Genomic DNA, 21,188 nt, shown 5'->3' on the forward strand with positions numbered 1-21,188 from the left:
GGATACTTGGCCAGGTTTTTCAGCAGCTCCACAAGCGCCAGGTGGATGCCGTCCTTGGTGGACACGTTGGTGTAGCACAGCAGCTCATGCAAGGCCTCACGAATGTCCCGGGAGGAATCCTGCAGGTCACAGACACATATCCTCACCCGCACCAAACAACACATGCCCATCCCCCACTCCCCTCCAGCCCCCCCCTCCCTTCCTCAATCCCCGCCCCCCATCCCCTCCCCTCCCCAAACCCCTCCCCAATCCCCTCCCCTCCCCAATCCTCTCCCGCCCCCTCCCATTCCCAATCCTCTCAAGCCCCCACCTCCCCAATCCTCTCCAGCCCCACCTCCCCTCCCCAATCCTCTCCAGCCCCACCTCCCCTCCCCAATCCCCTCCAGCCCCCACCCTCCCAACCCCAATCCCCTCCAGCCCCCACCCTCCCAACCCCAATCCCTCCAGCCCCCACCCTCCCATCCTCAATCCCCTCCAGCCTGGCTTCCCAACACCCACAAATCCATACAGACACAGACAAGACTCACATAAACACACACACATACCACACAGACACACACACAGACACACACGAAGACACACGCGAACCCACAGACAGATGCACAAACACGCACACACACAGATCGACAGACACACAGACAGTCAGACAGATAGACCCAGACAAACACACACACACTGACCTCCAGGACGGCGAGCACGGTGTCCAGCTGGTCCTCCCGCAGACGGATGTGGCTGGAGATGTGGCGCAAGGCGTGGATGGAGCCCAGACGCACCTCCTCAATCTCGTCGTTGAACATGTCCACCAGGAAGTCCAGGCACTTCTCAGCGAAGGAGGCGGAGGCCTGGCCCAGCGTACAGAGAGACTCCACCGCAGCCAGCCGCACCTCTGCTCACACACACAGGGCGATACTGAGCTCTGACCTCACACAGTGTCTGGGCTCACACAGTGTCTGGGCTCACACAGTGTCTGAGCTCACACAGTGTCTGAGCTCACACAGTGTCTGGGATCACACAGTGTCTGGGCTCACACAGTGTCTGAGCTCACACAGTGTCTGGGCTCACACAGTGTCTGGGCTCACACAGTGTCTGGGCTCACACAGTGTCTGGGCTCACACAGTGTCTGGGCTCACACAGTGTCTGAGCTCACACAGTGTCTGGGATCACACAGTGTCTGGGCTCACACAGTGTCTGAGCTCACACAGTGTCTGGGCTCACACAGTGTCTGAGCTCACACAGTGTCTGAGCTCACACAGTGTCTGAGCTCACACAGTGTCTGAGCTCACACAGTGTGTGGGCTCACACAGTGTCTGAGCTCACACAGTGTCTGAGCTCACACAGTGTCTGGGATCACACAGTGTCTGGGCTCACACAGTGTCTGAGCTCACACAGTGTCTGAGCTCACACAGTGTCTGAGCTCACACAGTGTCTGGGCTCACACAGTGTCTGAGCTCACACAGTGTCTGAGCTCACACAGTGTCTGGGATCACACAGTGTCTAGGCTCACACAGTGTCTGAGCTCACACAGTGTCTGGGATCACACAGTGTCTGGGCTCACACAGTGTCTGAGCTCACACAGTGTCTGGGCTCACACAGTGTCTGGGCTCACACAGTGTCTGGGATCACACAGTGTCTGGGCTCACACAGTGTCTGAGCTCACACAGTGTCTGGGATCACACAGTGTCTGGGCTCACACAGTGTCTGAGCTCACACAGTGTCTGGGATCACACAGTGTCTGGGCTCACACAGTGTCTGAGCTCACACAGTGTCTGGGCTCACACAGTGTCTGGGCTCACACAGTGTCTGGGATCACACAGTGTCTGGCTCACACAGTGTCTGAGCTCACACAGTGTCTGGGATCACACAGTGTCTGGCTCACACAGTGTCTGAGCTCACACAGTGTCTGGGCTCACACAGTGTCTGGGCTCACACAGTGTCTGGGATCACACAGTGTCTGGGCTCACACAGTGTCTGAGCTCACACAGTGTCTGGATCACACAGTGTCTGGCTCACACAGTGTCTGAGCTCACACAGTGTCTGGGATCACACAGTGTCTGGGCTCACACAGTGTCTGAGCTCACACAGTGTCTGGGCTCACACAGTGTCTGGGCTCACACAGTGTCTGGGATCACACAGTGTCTGGGCTCACACAGTGTCTGAGCTCACACAGTGTCTGGGATCACACAGTGTCTGGGCTCACACAGTGTCTGAGCCCACACATAGAGAATGTCGATTTAAAGTACTGGAGGGCAGCTGGCGTTCAGGGAACTGTACCTCAACACATGTCAGAACTTCCAGGAGAGGAGGGAAGAAAACTGAAGCTTTTAAAAGTATGTGTAATTTAAGATATGAGGCCACTAATTCAATCAGAGCATTGCTCTACCGTCTTTATTTTCAGAATCTATTCACATTCTAAATATCTGCTTTATTCTGCTCCAGGTCCATGAAGCTTTCTTGAACAGTAGAGGAAGCAATCCTCCCCAACAGCGTTCCTTCGCCTTCTTGCACCAAGTGATACAATTGAAACTGACAATTTGTTCCCTTGGGGAAAGCTCAAACACAAACGCTAATGAAAACTAGAATTTAAATTCCTGTCTACATATCCCATATTTTATGATGTTGCTCCAAGCTCTGTGAGCCGATCACCCCATCCTCGCCCGACTTCACTGACTCTCCATTCGCCGGATGAATGAGTTTAATAATCCCGTCCTGACTTTTAAAGCCCTCCTTCCTCTGCAACCTATTAACATCATATCAACCTTCCCGCTCCCTCTGTTGTGTAAATGCAATTTGTTGTTGTTGATGTCCTGTCCCATCCTTTAAGTATTAGATACATTCTGACTATTAATAATAATAATAATCCTTGCATTTTATATAGCACTTTTCATGTCTTCAAGACGTCTCAAAGCGCTTCACAGAATATAGTGTAAAGTGTAGTGACTATACTTTGTGGGCGAAACGCGGCAGTCAATTGCACACAGCAGTGTTCCACAAACAGCCATGGATTGAAGTGACCAAATTATTATTTTATTTTCTTTCGTTGAGGGATTATTATTAGGTGTGTGGAGTAAGGAAACTTGCCCAAGGTTTCGCCCTGATCTGCCGGGGATTGAACTCAGGTCTCTCGCTCGCAAAGCGAGTGCTCTAACCACTGAGCTACAGGATTACCAGAGTACTGGAGCTACACTTACAGACACCTCTTTTCCAACAAATATGGATAATGCCATACTCTTGAGAAAATTTATTTTCTGTGAAAATAGTTATGTTCAGGGTTAATGTATGAAATAGATTCTGGCAAATTTAAACGATGTTTTCAATATGCTGAAACAAATCTATTTATATAGAATATAAATCTATGAGCAAAAGTTCAAAATTAACTTTTCATTACTTTTAAAACTTATTTGTTCAACAGTTACTTCTTTTATATAATGTCGTTCATATAGCACAACTTCTCAAAGCGCTTCATTCTCTTGGCTTGTTTGACCCTCAACTGTCCTTTCTACCCATATCCGTGCCATGACCCGCTCTGCCTTCCCCACCTCCACAACATGGCCCGACTCTGCCACTGTCTCCCACCGCAGCCCCCGAGACCCTCACATACCCCTTCATTACATCCAGACTCCACCACACCAACTCCCTGCATCCAGACTCCACCACACCAACTCCCTGCTTGTCGCCCCCCAACTCCTCCCTCCATAGGCTGCACATCATCCAGAACTAACCTCTCCTCCACCCCATCACCCCCATCCTCACCCCCACCAGGCTCCCCCACCCCATCCTCACCCCACCAGGCTCCCCCACCCCATCCTCACCCCCACCAGGCTCCCCGACCCCATCACCCCCACCCTCACCCCCACCCGACTCCCCCACCCCATCACCCCCATCCTAACCCCCACCAGGCTCCCCGACCCCATCACCCGCATCCTCGCCCCCATCAGGCTCCCCAACCCCATCACTCCCATCCTCATTCCCACCAGGCTCCTCCACCCCATCACCCCCATCCTCACCCCCAAGGCTCCCCCACCCCATCCTCACCCCACCAGACTCCCCGAACCCATCACCCCCATCCTCAGCCCCACCAGGCTCCCCAACCCCATCTACCCCATCCTCACCCTCACCAGGCTCCCCCACCCCATCACCCCTATCCTCACCCCCACCAGGCTCCCCAACCCCATCACCCCCATCCTCACCCCCACCCGGCTCCCCGACCCCATCACCCCCATCCTCACCCCCACCAGGCTCCCCGACCCCATCACCCCCATCCTCACCCCCACCAGGCTCCCCCACCCCATCACCCCCATCCTCACCCCCACCAGGCTCCCCGACACCATCACCCCCATCCTCACCCCCACCAGGCTCCCTGATCCCATCGCCCCCATCCTCACCCCCACCAGGCTCCCCGACCCCATTACCCCCCATCCTCGCCCGACTCCGCTGGCTTCCCATCACACAGAGGATACAGTTCAAGAACCTGGTCCTCACCTTCAAAGCCTCATACACACTGCTCATACACACAGCCTCATTCACACCACTGCTCACACGCATAGTCCTGACTTGACTTGGCATGTTGTACAGTCAAACATTACAAAGAATGTACAGCATTGAAACAGGCCACTCAGCCCAACCAGTCCGTGTCGGTATTTATATTCCTCACGAGTCTCCAGTAGTTCCTTACTCCCTCCCACACCCTCTGTTCCCCTCTCCCTCACCTGAAGGTCTAGCTTCCTCTATCTCCTCCATGACCGCCTCAGGCAGCAAATGCCTCTATTCACTGCCTTCTGCATGAACTTGTTCCTCCTAAATTCCGTTTTCGACCCTCTAGTCATTATCATACTTGTGTTCCTGGTTACAGACTCCCCAATCAGGGAAACTGCCTGGCTATGTTAACGTTATCATATTAAACACTTCTATTAGGTTTCCCCCCTTTAAACGTCTGTTCTTGAGCTAAAAAAAAGGCTCAACCTGTCCAGTCTGTCCTGATATTAATAACCTGCAACCTCCATATAACAATAATAATCCCTGCATTTGATATCGAGCCTTATCACGTCACTGAGATGTCGCAAAGTGCTTCACAGGGTATACTGTAAATGTAGTGACTGTACATTTTGTGCTCAAAAACACGGCAGCCAGTTGCGCACAGCAGTGTCCCACACACATTCGTGGTGTGAGTGACCAATTTTAATTTAGGGGATTGTTGGCCAGGATACCTGAACAGGCTGTCAGGACCTCAGTTTAACATCTCATCCGACAATGCGACAATGTAGCACTGCATTGGAGCGTCAGCTTGGACTGCGTGATGCCAAGTCCCGATGTGAGGGCTTGAACTTCAAGACTCAGAGGCGAGAGAGTGCCACCGAGCCAGGCTGACACACAGACCACCACCCCGGAAAGCGATTAGCCAATCGACAAACAAACGGGTTTCTACTTATTGCTAGAACAGAGGCGTGTGTGAGTGTGGAGTAAGGAAACTTGCCTAGGATTTCGCCCCAAGCCAGGAATGGAACCAGTTCCTCTCGCTTGCTAACCACTACCCTACAGGATTTTGAATCATCCTCGTCAGCCAACGTGACTTGTAACATAGTCTCTGAAGCCACTTACCGTACATCTCGTCCTCCAGCCCGTGCACGAAGGCCCCGCAGGCCCCCGAGTTGATGAGATTGACGGTATAAGTGTTGACCGGCTCCTTCGGGCGTCATCCCCCCATTTGCGGCCACTTGAGAACTCGCCCGACGTGTACAGCTCCTTGGCTCGCTCATGGCACTGCGCTTCCTCTGGGCTCACACAAGGGAGAGAGAGAGACGGTCAGTCTCTGCTCGGCTGTCAGGGAAGTGGTAACCATGTCCCCCCTCTCCCCCACCCCCAACTACATCAGCTCGGCTCAGTCACACTCTCCTGTCTATAACCCCAAACGCCCTGCACCTCTGCTAACCCTGCAGCCAAAGTAAGTACGTACTTCCATACAATGAATGAACGAACGAACGAACGAAGAGGGTGGACCTCGCTGGACAAGCAGCGGGAAAGCTAGCCAGACAATGTGGTTTAGCTGGTTAGACCCCAGCAGTTACCCCAACACACACACTGGGCTCCCTCAAGCCTTGGCTCTCACCCAACCTGCGCCTAATACTCTCCGGAATTAGGTAAACCGGATGCCTCCCTCCAGGGGGAGGGGGAGAGAGAGAGAGAGAGAGCGCCTTCCATTCCGACAATCTATCTCTGGGATTTCCAGGTGTAGGTGGGATGCGTGGAATTCTAATCTTGGCGTGCATCAGACACCTGGCTGACCAAGCAAAAACACCTCGCTCCCCCGGTCAGATGGTGTCTAACTTCTGATCGCACCCGAAGACTTTCCTCAAGCTCTGCCACATCAGCTCGGCTCAGTCACGCTCTCCTGTCTAAAATCCCGAACACCTTGGTCAGTGCTCTGAGACGTTACCCACATGAAGAGTGCTGTGTGAAAGCGATATATATATATAACATTAAGTCAAACCCGAGCCCTCTGGCTGGCGAGGCAAGCGTGCTAAACCGCTATGCTACGGGACTCAACAAAGTTGTTGTTGGTTTGGTCCCCGTCCTCTATCTCCCCTCCACGCCCCTTCTCTCTGCCTGACTCAGTGAGCCTCCCCACAGAGCGTCAGCCCCCACACCCCCCCACCCCGCCCCCCGCATGGTGTGATCTTACCTTCAGGTCGGACATCAGTTTCTTGTCGAGAGTCTGCTCCAGGAACTGCACACTGACCTGGTTCATGGATCCCTGACGAATACAAACAGGGGATGGTAACACAGTGCAGTTGGTGTCAGTCGTATCTTTATAAATCGTGCAATCGCCTAAGTCGTACATTCACCCCAGTCCCCATCAGGTTCCAATCAAAACCACTTAAGATTTCTTTACAAAACATAAAATACTGCCGATGCTGGAAATCTGGAATAATAACAGACGTCGGTGGGAACACTCAGCAGGTCAGGCAGCATCTATGGATAAAGGAAAGTCGTGGACCTGAAACGTTGACTCACTTTCCTTTCTCCATAGATGCTGCCTGACCTGCTGAGTGTTCCCAGCGACTAGTGTTTGTCCTCCCACTTTACACTCTATTCTGTGAAGCGCTTTGAGATGTGATAAGGCCCTGCATCAAATGCAAGGATTATTATTAAAATACAAGTGATTTGGGTTCCTCTCTTCACGGGTTCCTTTTATATAAATTCCCACAAACGCAATAATAATATTATTAATAATATAGAATAATCCTTGCGTTTGATATAGCGCTAACTGTATCAAACTTTAAACGTTAGCTTTATAGTATACTGTAAAGTGAATTGACAGTGTATATTCTGAGTGAAACACGGCAGCCAATTGAGCACAGCAGTGAGAGTCCCACAAACAGTCGTGGATTGGTGACCAAATCTTTTTTGAAGGAATTATTACCCCCGGTAAAGTGATCTGCCAATTGACTAATGACCAGGTTCCTACTGATTGCTGGTAAACAGAGGCGTATGTGTGGAAACGTTGACTCACTTTCCTTTCTCCATAGATGATGCCTGACCTGCTGAGTGTTCCCAGCGACATCTGTTTAAGATTTCTTTACACCATTCATATTAATTACCTCCTAACTCGTAACTCTGCTGCCCTACCCTCCCATTACTCCGCACTTGCCAGCTGTCTTCAATGCGGGAAACATTCACCCGTCAACGCATGAGCAGCAGAACTTCCCGCGATTCAATGTGACTCCAACCCCTACCGGTAAGTGCACATGTGGTGACGGGACAAGTACCTTTGAATCATGGGAAACGCAGCGTTAACCAGTCACCACATGTGCACTTACCGGCCGCAGTGAATTACGCCTGAGCAGCGCAGATTATTAATTAAATTGGATTTTGTACGACGTATACAGTTTGCCCGCAACTCAGACCTTCACGTATGTCATATTAAATGTTATGGTCCAGAATGATAGGATTTATGTAAGTTTTTTACATCCGATGCAGTGATTTATATAGCGACTGTGAACTTTATAGACCAAAGAGGTAAACAATCAACGCACAACAAGGCCTCGCAGTCATAATAATCCTGGCATTTGAGGCATTACAGCGCCTGATCACGTCTTCGAGACGTCTCAAAGCCCTTCACAGCTACACTGTAAAGTGAATTGACTGTATATTTTGTGGGTGAAACGCAGCAGCCAATTGTGCACAGCAGTGAGTATCCCACAAACAGTTGTGGATGGAGTGACCAATTTTTTTTTGAAGGAATAATTATCACTGGAAAAGCGATCCATCGATCAACTAACAACCAGGTTCCTACTGACTGCTGGTAAACAGAGGCATGAGGAAGGAAACTTGCCTAAGGTTTCACCCTGCCCGGGAATCGAACCTGGGTCCTCTCGCTTGCAAGATGAGTGCTCCAACCACTGAGCTACAGGTGGTGTGTGCTTGTGTGCGTTGGAGGGTGGTGGGGGGGGCATTTATCTGAATTGTAGAGGGCAAAACCAGCCGAGGCTCCAGCTCCTGGTCCCTCTACAGTGCCCTCTCCTAGCTGTACAAGTGTCTGCCCACACTCACTGGCAAAGGCACACAAAGACAAAACAATACATCATTAACATTCACACAGGGCCTTTTTCATCAGGAGGGTGTCCTAAGGCGCTTAAGCTTGGATGAAGGACGAATCTTACCAGTAGTTTAGCAGCCTGTACTCGGACCAACCAGGACCCATCGTTCACCAGGTGACAAACCTTTCCGAAAGTGTCGTCCACTAGCCGGATTTCCTCGTTGGAGGAGGGAATGGGGACGATGCTGAGACACAGATACTCAGGGTTAATTTGGAGTCCTGATGCTTGTCCACTCCCTCCACTCAGCGGGCTCCGGCCTGCTCCACACCTCCCGCCTGGCTCACCCACCATCGGCGGTCAGGCCTTCAGCCTCGCTGTCCCCACGCTCTGGAACTCCATCCCACAACCTCTCTGCCTCGTTTCCTCCCTCGCCTCCTTCAAGACCTGTTTCAAGACCCTCCTCTTCGACCGCGTCTTCGGTCACCCTCATACCCCCACCCTCCCTGCCCTCCACCCGTCCTGATCCCAACCCCCAGCTGAGGTCCAAATCCCGGACAACCAGTGCCTTAGGATGTCCTCCCGCTCTGTAAATGTCAGTTTTTATTGTTGCCATTGATATACTGCCTAAAAGGGATTTTTTTTCACTCGTCTAATGTCTGTTCCTGCTCCCCAGCGTCCTCTCACTGGCTTCCAGTTCCATATTTGCTGGTTGTGCCCTGGAATCCCAGTCAGACAACCCCACTTGTCAGTCGGACCTCCTGCACTCTGCGCTCTGGAGCTCCATCACGGAGTCCCTCTGACTCCCTCCTTCCCTCGTTCAAGGTTCGTCTCAAGACCTAGCTCTTTGACCACAGCTTTGGTTGATCTGTTCTCAAAATGTAACCCTTTAAGCCCTGGTCTCATTCTGGTGAATCTGAGCTGCATCCCCTCCAGAGTCAATATATCCTTCCTGAGGTGCGGTGCCCACAGGAACACTGAACACAGTCTCCAGATGGGAGTTTGACCAAGGCTCTGTATGACTGAGGCATCATTTGATCACCTTTGTATTGCAGCCCCTTGTTGGTCATACGATCCTGCCAACTGGAAGGATTATGGGCTACTGAGAGCGAGACAGAAACTTTGAAGGAGTTGGTCTGGGAAGTTGGACGGAGTGAGTTGGGGATATTACGTTTTGACATTGTGGATAGAAGATACAGAGGAGAGCAACCAACATGATTGAGGGGAGGGAGGGGCTGGACTATGAGGAGCAATTAGATAAACTGGGCAGATTCACACTGGAGAAGAGAACGTTGAGGGTGATATGATTGCGGTCTTTAAGATTCTGAAGGGAATAGATAATGTAGACCATGAGAAGCTGTTTTATCTTGCCTGAACAGTAGAACCAGAGGAAATGGTCTTCGAATGAAGTAAATTCAGAAGAAATTCTGCTTGGAGCAGAGAAAGTTAAGAGGAGACTTAATAGAAGTTTTCAAAATTATGAGGGGATTCAAAAGGGTGAACAAGGAGAAACTATTCCCACTGGCGGGTGGGTCGGTAACCCGAGGACACCGATTTAAAATTGAGGTTAAAAGAAGCAGAGGAGAAATTTTTTTACACAGCGCGTTGTCGGGATCTGGAATGCATTGTGTGAAAGGCTGGGGGAAGGCGATTAGATAATAACTTTTAAGAGAGAAGCAGATAATTATTTGGGGAGGACAAGTTTGCAGGGATATGGGGAGAGTGGGGGAGTGGGGTTGATCAGGGCTATGGGGAGAGAGCGGGGGAGTGGGGTTGATCAGGGCTATGGGGAGAGAGCGGGGAGTGGGGTTGATCAGGGCTATGGGGAGAGAGCGGGGGAGTGGGTTGATCAGGGCTATGGGGAGAGAGCGGGGGAGTGGGGTTGATCAGGGCTATGGGAGAGAGCGGGGGAGTGGGGTTGATCAGGGCTATGGGGAGAGAGCGGGGGAGTGGGGTTGATCAGGGCTATGGGGAGAGAGTGGGGGAGTGGGGTTGATCAGGGCTATGGGGAGAGAGCGGGGGAGTGGGGTTGATCAGGGCTATGGGGGAGAGGGGGGAGTGAGGTTGATCAGGGCTACGGGGAGAGAGCGGGGAGTGGGGTTGATCAGGGCTGTGGGGAGAGTGGGGGAGTGGGGTTGATCAGGGCTATGGGGAGAGAGTGGGGTTCATTTGGAAGCTCTTTTCAAAGAGCAGCACAGACAGTTATGGGCCGAATGGCCTCCTTCTGTACTGTATAACTCTATGAAATCTGTGGAAACACTGCTTCACTGAGTGAGTGGTAAACATATGGGACATGCTCCCTTGGGAGATGGTGGAAGCAGAAAATGTCATTTGTTTCAAGAACAAATGAGATAGATTTCTGCTAGAAAATATAATAACAATAATAATCTTTGCATTTCATATAGTGCCTTATCACGTCTTCTCGACGTCTCAAAACGCTTCACAGAATATACTGTAAAGTGAATTGACTGTATATTTATGGGTGAAACACGGCAGCTGATTGCGCACAACAGTGTCCCACAAACACTCGTGGATTTTTTTTTCTTGAGGGATTATTATCAGGTGTGTGGAGAAAGGAAACCTGCCCAAGGTTTCGCCCTGCTGGGAATCAAAGCCAGAAACACGCTTGCGAGGCCAGTGCTCTAAGCTTCAGGACCCGTGGGATACAGTGGGATACGCGTTTGGAACACGACGTATCAAGTGACTCCAGGATGGTGGAAGGCCAACTAGATAGACCTTGGTCTTCCTTCCCCTAGAAAATGATCATGTTGTTATTGTTCAAACCTCCACTGCTCACCTGTCAGGGTACAGCTGACTCAGGACCCACACAAGCTGCACTGCCACAGACCGCACCTGCTCATAATCATCAGACAGTGCCTGGCAAACCTTACAGACAAACACAACACAGAACATTAGAGCCACGATGATGGTGTTCAAAAATGGAACCCAAAAACACACTGTTTGAGAGACCTCACTGTAGCTGGTTATACTCCACACTCTGGGCTACACCCAAGCCTTGGCTCTTATCAAACTGCGCCTAATACTCCCCGGAATTAAGTAAGCAGGATGAGTCCCTCCAGGAAGAGAGTGTATTCCACTCTATCCATCTCTGGGATTTCCATGTGCAGGTGGGATGCACAGAATTCTGTTTGGTTTGGATACTCTTAATCACAGTTTCCGCACGTGTCAGACCTCCGGGTGACCAAAATACACTGTGCAAAAATTGGCTGCCCTGTTTCACCCACAAAACAGTCACTGAACTTTGCAGTGTATCCTGTGAAACGCTTTGCGACGTCTCAAAGACGTGATAAGCTGCTATATCAAATGCCAGGAATATTATTATTATCCAAAGGACTAGCCATGTACTCCATCAACACAGCGCCCCCCCTCCTCCCTCCCCTGGTACTGTGCTGGAGTGCAGTATTGAGAGGGGGACACCATTTGCTTCTCATCGGTCCAGTTGATGCCCGACACGTGCAGAAATGTCACGGCCACACTGGAGAGTCTCCAAATCAAACTACCAAGAATTCCAACTGTGTAAGGAAATTTCCGTTTGTCTGATATGGGGCAGTGACTGGGGCTCGACCTACGTGTAAAGGAGGTGGACTGCAATCAGGCTTGATTCTTAAAATAAACCTTTTTTTTGTTACAGCTCTTGTGCAAGTTGTATTTTTAGACACAGTGGGAAAGAGACTTAGATCTCAAACGTAACAGAGTGATTTTGCTAGCTGGGCTGTGGAAGCGCCCCAGGACGCTACCCCACGTAAAGGACGCTATATATTTACAAGTTATTATTGTTGGTCACTTCGCCACTCTTACCTGGCAGTAGATTGTCTGCTGTAACCTCATTCCTCGCTCGTGCAACTGCAACTGGGATAAAAGTACAAAGATCAAGATAGTAAGAAAAAAGGAACTCTGATTCTATGTCGCATCAAAACCTCTCAAAGCACTTTACTCTCACCATGGCTCTGTTTACCCAGCAATAAGTAGGAAATCAGTGGTTAGTCGATTGGCGGAGCGCTTTCTGGGGTAAGGAATCGACTAACAACCGGGTTCCTACTTACTGCCATGTAGACAGAGGCGTGTGGAGTAAGGAAACTTGCTTAAGGGAATCAAACCTGGATCCTGATGCTTGCGAGACGAGTGCTCTAACTACTATGCTATGGGACTCGGATTGAGAGGAGGTCTGACAAAAGTAGAAGGGTTTTTTGATGAGGTAAATAGAGAGAAACTATTTTCTCTCGTCAGTGAGTCGGTAAGAGAGCATCGATTTAAGATCATAGCATCATAGAATTATACAGCACAGAAGGAGGCCATTCGGCCCATCGTGTCTGTGCTGCTCTTTGAAAAGAGCTTCCAAATCAACCCCACCCCCCCACTCTCCCCATAGCCCTGATCAACCCCACTCCCCCACTCTCTCCCCATAGCCCTGATCAACCCCACTCCCCCACTCTCTCCCCATAGCCCTGATCAACCCCACTCCCCCCGCTCTCTCCTCATATCCCTGATCAAGCCCACTCCCCCCGCTCTCTCCCCATAGCTCTGCAAACTTTTCCTCCCCAAATAATTATCTGCTTCTCTCTCCAAAGTTGTTATCTAATCTCCTTCCTCCAGCCTTTCAGGCAACGCATTCCAGATCCCAACAACTCACTGTGTGAAAATATTTCTCCTCCCCTCTGTTTCTTTTAACAACTAATTTAAACCGGTGTCCTCGGGTTACCGACCCACCCGCCAGTGGGAAAAGTTTCTCCTGTTCACCCTATCATATCCCCTCATCATTTTGAAAACTTTTATTAAATCTTCTCTTAACCTTCTCTGCCCGAGGAGGACAGTCCTGGCCTCTCCGGCCTCTCCTGATAACTGAAGGCCCTCATTCCTGGTACCATTCTGGTCAATCCCCTTCGCACCCTCTCCAATGCCTTGACATCCTTCCTAAAGTGTGGGGCCCAGAACTGAACCCAGTCTCTCGCTGAGGCCCAACCAGTGTTTTATATAAAGGTTCATCATAACTTCCTGACTTGTGTATTCTATGGCCCTATTTATAAAGCCCAGTATCCCGGATGCTTTTTTATAATAATAATAATAATCCTTGCATTTGATATAGCGCTTTTCACGTCGGGAGGACGTCCCAAAGCGCTTCACAGAACACACTGTAAAGTTAATTGACTGTATATTTGTGGGCGAACGCGGCAGCCAATTGCGCACAGCAATGTCCCACAAACAGTCGTAGATTGAAAATGACCAATTTTTATTATTGTTTTTGGTTTTGGAGGGATTATTAGATTATTTTTAACAGCTTTATCTGCCTGTCCTGCCACCTTCAGAGATTTACTATATGACCCCAGGTCTCTCTGTTCCTTCACCCCCTTTAAGACTGTACCATCAGTTTATATCGCCTCTCCTCATTCTTCCTCACAAAATGCACCACTTTGTATTTCTCCACATTAAACGTCATCTGTCGAGGTCATTAAAAACCCAGTGAGGGGTTAGAATTGTTTACACACAACACCAGCTTACATTCATACAGTGCCCTTCACCAGGTAGCGTCTCAGAGCGCTTAACAATGGCAAAGTTTGACGCCAGGCTGGGAGAAAAGGGAGGTGACAGGAGCCACGGTTATAGAGGAAGTGTCAAACGCACACACACTAGGATCGGAAGGGCTGGTTAAAACAGAATCTACAATAACCACTGAAAAGGAATCGGAACAAATATTTGCAAAGGAAAACACAGGGGAATAATAATAATGATAATAATCTTGTAGTTGATATAGCCCTTCCGATCCTAGTGTGTGTGTGTTTGACATTTCCTCTTTAACCGTGGCTCCTGTCACGTCCCTTTCTCCCAGCCTGGCGTCAAACTTTGCCATTGTTAAGCGCTCTGAGATCACGTCTTCGAGACGTCTCTGATGTCGAGACTTCGAAAGTGTTTCACAGAATATACTGTAAATTGAATTGACTGTATGTTTTGCGAGCGAATGGTGCTAAACAGTTCTTTCAACAATTACAACGACCTGCATTTGCTCAGCGCCCTTCAGTCAGGGGAACGTCTCGGAGCATTGCTCTGGGTCGCTACCCCGTGTGAGGGCGCTATATAAATGCAAGCTGTTGTTGTTGTTGCCAGAGAGCTGCCACAGGCACGCTGGACCGGATGGCCTCCTTCAGCGCTGGAAGATTCCTGGAATAAATGGAAGGGGAATAATAATAATAATTTGATGTAGCGCGTTATCACATCGTTCAGATGTCTCAAAGCATCTTTCAGGATATACTGTAAAGTGGATTGACTGTGTATTTTGTGGCTGAAATTCAGCAAAATTACCCCCAGAAAGCAATCCGACAATCAACTAAACAAGTGGGTTCCTACTTACTGTGAGGTAAATAGAGGCGCGGAGTAAGGAAACTTGCCTAGAGATTCCCCCCCGACCGGGAATCAAACCCACTCGCTTACGTGGCGAGCGCTTTACCCACTACGCTGCGGGACTTACCATTGCCTTCATGGCTGCGGTGCGAACACGAGGGTCCTGGTCGGTGAAGTAATCGGTGATGATCTTCTGAACGTCCCTGGCTGCCAGGTTTTCCATCTCTTTCCCCACTGGCTTCTCCAGTAAACCCAAACAGCCCACCAGCTCCAGGCACTTGTTCCTCACTACATGAGACGTGTCCGTCAGGTGCTAACAAACATGAGGGAGGTTACAGCTGAGGATCAGCCATTTTACAAGGTGCTACATCACCCATTATAATAATAATAATCCTTGCATTTCATACAGCGCCTTATCAGGTCTTCGAGACGTCTCAAAGCGCTTCACAGAATGTACTGTAAAGTGAGTTGACTGTATATTTGTGAACGAAACATGGCAGCCAATTGTGCACAGCAGTGTCCCCACAAACAGTCAGGGATTGAGTGACCAAATTATTATTATTATTTTTTGAAGGAATTATCACCCCCGGAAAAGCGATCCGCCAATCGATTAACAACCGGGTCCCTACTTATTGCTGGTAAACACAGAGGTGTGTGGAGCAATATTGTGCCCAATGTTTCGCTCTCCTGCCCGGGAATCAAACCCAGATCCTCTCGCTTGTGAGGCGAGTGCTCTAACTACTGAGCTAAAGGACTCCAAAGCACACAGAGCAGCTTAGGAAGCTGGCTAGTCAGCTCCAAGTGTTCAGGTTACAATGAGATCAGAGACACTTCTTTTGCTTTCCCAAAAGCTCTGCAGAATTTTCACATCTGACCTGAATGGGCCGACTGGGACATGGAATAACCCCTGACCTCCCCCCCACCACCCGCCCTCACTCCCAAGCATTAGACAGCCCTACCTTACAGGCGATCTCAACCAGCCGATAAGAGACAGGCAGGTTTTCTTGGGAGCTGTTTTCCCGATGACCAGGGAGAGCGTCCACTAACTGTGCGAGGACCTGGTGAGACTCTGCAGGGAATAATATAGGGAATCAGCAACAGCCCAGAAACAACCAACAAACCCAAGACTACGCTATGAAATGTTACACAGAATTAAATAGCACGGAAATAGGTTATTTGGCCAAAAACTTATGGCTACAATTCAATTTACACTCATACAGCGCCTTAAATTAAGTACTTGAAGAGGCACAATATAAAAGAGGGAGAGCAAAGAATGGGGTTAGAGTAGAGAGTTCCAGTGGGGGAGCGAGGCCCAGCACAGACATGATGGGGAGAGAGAGAGAGAGAGCAGGGAATGGGGTTAGAGGAGAGAGCTGCAGTGGGCAGCGAGCCCCAGCAGACACCATGGGGAGAGAGAGAGAGAGAGCAGGGAATGGGGTTAGAGTAGAGAGTTCCAGTGGGGGAGCGAGCCCCAGCACAGACACCATAGGGAGAGAGAGAGAGAGCAGGGAATGGGGTTAGAGTAGAGAGTTCCAGCGGGGGAGCGAGTCCCAGCACAGACACCATGGGGAGAGGAGAGAGAGGAATGAGGTTAGAGTAGAGAGTTCCAGTGAGGGAGCGAGCCCCAGCACAGACACAATGGGGAGAGAGAGAGAGAGAGAGAGCAGGGAATGGGGTTAGAGTAGAGAGCTCCAGTGGGGGAGCGAGCCCCAGCACAGACACCATGGGGAGAGAGAGAGAGAGAGAGAGAGCAGGGAATGGGGTTAGAGTAGAGAGCTCCAGTGGGGGAGCGAGCCCCAGCACAGACACCATGGGGAGAGAGAGAGAGAGAGAGCAGGGAATGGGGTTAGAGTAGAGAGCTCCAGTGGGGGAGCGAGCCCCAGCACAGACACCATGGGGGAGAGAGAGAGAGAGAGAGCAGGGAATGGGGTTAGAGTAGAGAGCTCCAGTGGGGGAGCGAGCCCCAGCACAGACACCATGGGGGAGAGAGAGAGAGAGGAGAGCAGGGAATGGGGTTAGAGTAGAGAGCTCCAGTGGGGGAGCGAGCCCCAGCACAGACACCATGGGGAGAGAGAGAGAGAGAGAGAGCAGGGAATGGGGTTAGAGTAGAGAGCTCCAGTGGGGGAGCGAGCCCCAGCACAGACACCATGGGGGAGAGAGAGAGAGAGAGAGCAGGGAATGGGGTTAGAGTAGAGAGCTCCAGTGGGGGAGCGAGCCCCAGCACAGACACGATGGGGAGAGAGAGAGAGCAGGGAATGGGGTTACAGTGGAGAGCTCCAGCGGGGGTGCGAGCCCCAGCACAGACACCATGGGGAGAGAGGAGAGAGAGAGAGCAGGGAATGGGGTTAGAGTAGAGAGCTCCAGTGGGGGAGCGAGCCCCAGCACAGACACCATGGGGGGAGAGAGAGAGCAGGGAATGGGTTAGAGTAGAGAGCTCCAGTGGGGGAGCGAGCCCCAGCACAGACACCATGGGGGAGAGAGAGAGAGAGCGGGAATTGGGGGTTAGAGTAGAGAGCTCCAGTTGGGGAGCGAGCCCCAGAACAGACACCATGGGGGAGAGAGAGAGAGAGAGAGAGCAGGGAATGGGGTTAGAGTAGAGAGCTCCAGTGGGGGAGCGAGCCCCAGCACAGACACCATGGGGAGAGAGAGAGAGAGCAGGGAATGGGGTTAGAGTAGAGAGCTCCAGTGGGGGAGCGAGCCCCAGCACAGACACCATGGGGGAGAGAGGAGAGAGAGCAGGGAATGGGGTTAGAGTAGAGAGCTCCAGTGGGGGAGCGAGCCCCAGCACAGACACCATGGGGGAGAGAGAGAGAGAGAGCAGGGAATGGGGTTAGAGTAGAGAGCTCCAGTGGGGGAGCGAGCCCCAGCACAGACACCATGGGGGGAGAGAGAGAGAGAGAGAGAGAGAGCAGGGAATGGGGTTAGAGTAGAGAGCTCCAGTGGGGGAGCGAGCCCCAGCACAGACACCATGGGGGGAGAGAGAGAGAGAGCAGGGAATGGGGTTAGAGTAGAGAGCTCCAGTGGGGGAGCGAGCCCCAGCACAGACACCATGGGGAGAGAGAGAGAGAGCAGGGAATGGGGTTAGAGTAGAGAGCTCCAGTGGGGGAGCGAGCCCCAGCACAGACACCATGGGGAGAGAGAGAGAGAGAGAGAGAGAGAGAGCAGGGAATGGGGTTAGAGTAGAGAGTTCCAGTGGGGGAGCGAGTCCCAGCACAGACACAATGGGGAGGGAGAGAGAGAGAGAGAGAGAGAGAGAGCAGGGAATGGGGTTAGAGTAGAGAGTTCCAGTGGGGGAGCGAGCTCCAACACAGACACCATGGGGAGAGAGAGAGAGAGAGAGAGAGCGCAGGGAATGGGGTTAGAGTACAGAGCTCCTATGGGGGAGCGAGCCCCAGCACAGACACCATGGGGAGAGAGAGAGAGAGAGAGAGAGAGAGCAGGGAATGGGGTTAGAGTAGAGAGTTCCAGTGGGGGAGCGAGCCCCAGTCTATGGTCGATGTGATGCCAGGCTCCGTTTTTCTCCCTAAACTTACTCTCATTGCTGAGGGCTATGATGACCTCATCCACAATGCTGTCGGCTGCGAAGCCGGGAGTTTTAGACAGGAGGCCGATCAGGGAGGCGATCTTCAGTCTGACCGAACTCTCGTTCTCCTGCCAGCAAAACCAGACAAACATAACAACAACAACTTGCACTTGCATAGCTCCCTCCACACAGGGCAGCGTCTCGGAGCGCTTAACAGTGGTGGAGCCTGACTCTGAGCCGGGGGAAGGGGGAGGTGGCCGTAAAAACGGTTGAAGAGGAAGGTTTTCAGGCTGGATTTGACAAGGTGGATAGAGGGGGCGAGGCGGGGGATTGGGGGAGAGCGTTCCTGAGTTTTGGGGCCTAGTGGCTGAAAGAGCGACCTCCGATGGTGGGTGGGGGGATGCGCCAGGTTGAGCGGAGGCACTGACCGGGTGGTGGATTGGGGAGTGAGGAAGTTGGAGAGGGAGGGAGGAGATTGGAGAGAAGTGAGTGAAGGGGTTGGAAAGAGAGGGAGGCGGTCGGAGAGGGAGGGAGCGAGTGAGGGGGTTGGAGAGGGAGGAGGTCGGAGAGGGAGGGAGTGAGGAGGTTGGGAAGGGAGGGAGGAGGGAGGAGAGGGAAGGAGGAGGTTGGGAAGGGAGGGAGGGAGGTGCCAGGGAATGAAGGGATTTGAGCATTAAAAAGTGAGTGTTTTTGGCAGCCATCACTGTGCTGAACACTATTCAAACCAAACTGAGAATCCCCCACATCCACCCACACACGGAAATCCCAGAGATAGATTGTTGGAATGGAAGGCGCTCTCTCTCTCTCTCCCCACCACCCTCTCTCTCCCCCTTCCCCCCCACCCCCCTCTTTCTCTCTCCCCCCCCTCTCTCTCTATCGTTGGAGGAATGCATCCTGCTGACCTAATTCCGAAGAGAATTAGGCGCAGGTTGGTGAGAACCAAGGCTCAGGGGGGACCAGAGTGTGTGTTGGGGTAACTGCTGAGGTCTAACCAACAAAAAACACACAGTTTGCCATTGATATTGCTGTCTGAAAGATTTCCCGCTGCTTGTCCAGCTGGGTCCTAGGAGCTGAGTGGGAGGATTCCCTGCCCTCATCTAAACTATGTAGGTGGGATGCATGGAAATCTCAGCTTGGTTTAGATACTGTTAAGCATAGTGACGGGTTTCCGTGTGTGACAGACACCCGACCGGTCACGGTGACGGGTTTCCGTGTGTGACAGACACCCGGCCGGTCACGGTGACGGGTTTCCGTGTGTGTCAGACACCCGGCCGGTCACGGTGACGGGTTTCCGTGTGTGTCAGACACGCGGCCGGTCACGGTGACGGGTTTCCGTGTGTGTCAGACACCCGGCCGGTCACGGTGACGGGTTTCTGTGTGTGTCAGACACCCGGCCGGTCACGGTGACGGGTTTCCGTGTGTGACAGACACCCGACCGGTCACGGTGACGGGTTTCCGTGTGTGTCAGACACCCGGCCGGTCACGGTGACGGGTTTCCGTGTGTGTCAGACACCCGGCCGGTCACGGTGACGGGTTTCCGTGTGTGTGTCAGACACCCGGCCGGTCACGGTGACGGGTTTCCGTGTGTGACAGACACCCGGCCGGTCACGGTGACGGGTTTCCGTGTGTGTCAGACACCCGGCCGGTCACGGTGACGGGTTTCCGTGTGTGTCAGACACCCGGCCGGTCACGGTGACGGGTTTCCGTGTGTGTCAGACACCCGGCCGGTCACGGTGACGGGTTTCCGTGTGTGTCAGACACGCGGCCGGTCACGGTGACGGGTTTCCGTGTGTGTCAGACACCCGGCCGGTCACGGTGACGGGTTTCCGTGTGTGACAGACACCCGGCCGGTCACGGTGACGGGTTTCCGTGTGTGTCAGACACCCGGCCGGTCACGGTGACGGGTTTCCGTGTGTGTCAGACACCCGGCCGGTCACGGTGACGGGTTTCCGTGTGTGTCAGACACCCGACCGGTCACGGTGACGGGTTTCCGTGTGTGTCAGACACCCGGCCGGTCACGGTGACGGGTTTCCGTGTGTGACAGACACCCGACCGGTCACGGTGACGGGTTTCCGTGTGTGTCAGACACCCGGCCGGTCATGGTGACGGGTTTCCGTGTGTGTCAGACCCGACTGAGCAAAAACAAACGGGTTGTGAGTGTGAGTTTGTCCGAGATAGTGTACCTTATAATAATGCTCCAGCAGAATGCGGACGACACCCTCCACGCTCTCGGCCTCCACAGGTTTCTTGGAGAACTGCAGCAGGTACTGCAGGGCCTCGGTGGGGCTGCTGGATTTGCACAGGTCGATGTGAAGAGCCGCAGACTTGCTGGGTTTTGTCAGGCGAAGCTTTTTGGCGGGAATCTCTTCGTGTGGTTGCAACTGGAAAGGAACCGAGGTTTCGTAAGATATTTAAGAAGCCAATGTAAACCATCGCTCTGCTGAACACAAAGTGATTTTCATCTACAAACGTCCTGTAGCTCAGCCTCGCTGTGATCAGACTGTGGCTCACCTCACAAGCCAGAGGACCCAGATTCAATTCCCGGGAGGGCAATATCTTAGGTAAGTTTCCTTGTTCCACACGCCTCTGTTTACCGAGCAGTAAGTAGGAACCCGGTTGTTCATCGATTGGCAGATCACTTTCCGGGGGTAATAAATTCAGTTTTTAAAAAAAATTGGTCACTGAATCAAATGTCTGTGGGACATTTCATCCACAAAAAAAATTCTCCCCTTCACAATATATTCTATGAAGCGCTTTGAGACATCTCAACAACTTGATAA

The 21,188-nt window shown here is 51.9% G+C and overlaps 1 protein-coding gene across 1 annotated transcript in view; it reads right to left on the bottom strand.

Annotated features, from left to right (window-relative positions):
• LOC121851696 (integrator complex subunit 4-like) overlaps positions 1-20,789 on the bottom strand; it is a gene marked incomplete at its 5' end in the record, with an annotated part of 38,974 nt that extends 18,185 nt beyond the window's left edge. The window contains 11 exon segments of the mRNA XM_042345773.1: positions 2-119; positions 681-886; positions 5,596-5,680; positions 6,677-6,748; positions 8,658-8,778; positions 11,329-11,417; positions 12,351-12,401; positions 15,013-15,198; positions 15,845-15,954; positions 18,419-18,536; positions 20,592-20,789. Of these exon segments, the coding sequence (XP_042201707.1) occupies positions 2-119; positions 681-886; positions 5,596-5,680; positions 6,677-6,748; positions 8,658-8,778; positions 11,329-11,417; positions 12,351-12,401; positions 15,013-15,198; positions 15,845-15,954; positions 18,419-18,536; positions 20,592-20,789 (1,354 nt within the window).
• Between the last annotated feature and the right edge of the window lie 399 nt (positions 20,790-21,188).

The sequence above is a fragment of the Callorhinchus milii genome, unplaced genomic scaffold (assembly GCF_018977255.1).
Source record: "Callorhinchus milii isolate IMCB2004 unplaced genomic scaffold, IMCB_Cmil_1.0 Scaffold91, whole genome shotgun sequence".
In the NCBI taxonomy this organism is placed as follows: domain Eukaryota; kingdom Metazoa; phylum Chordata; class Chondrichthyes; order Chimaeriformes; family Callorhinchidae; genus Callorhinchus; species Callorhinchus milii.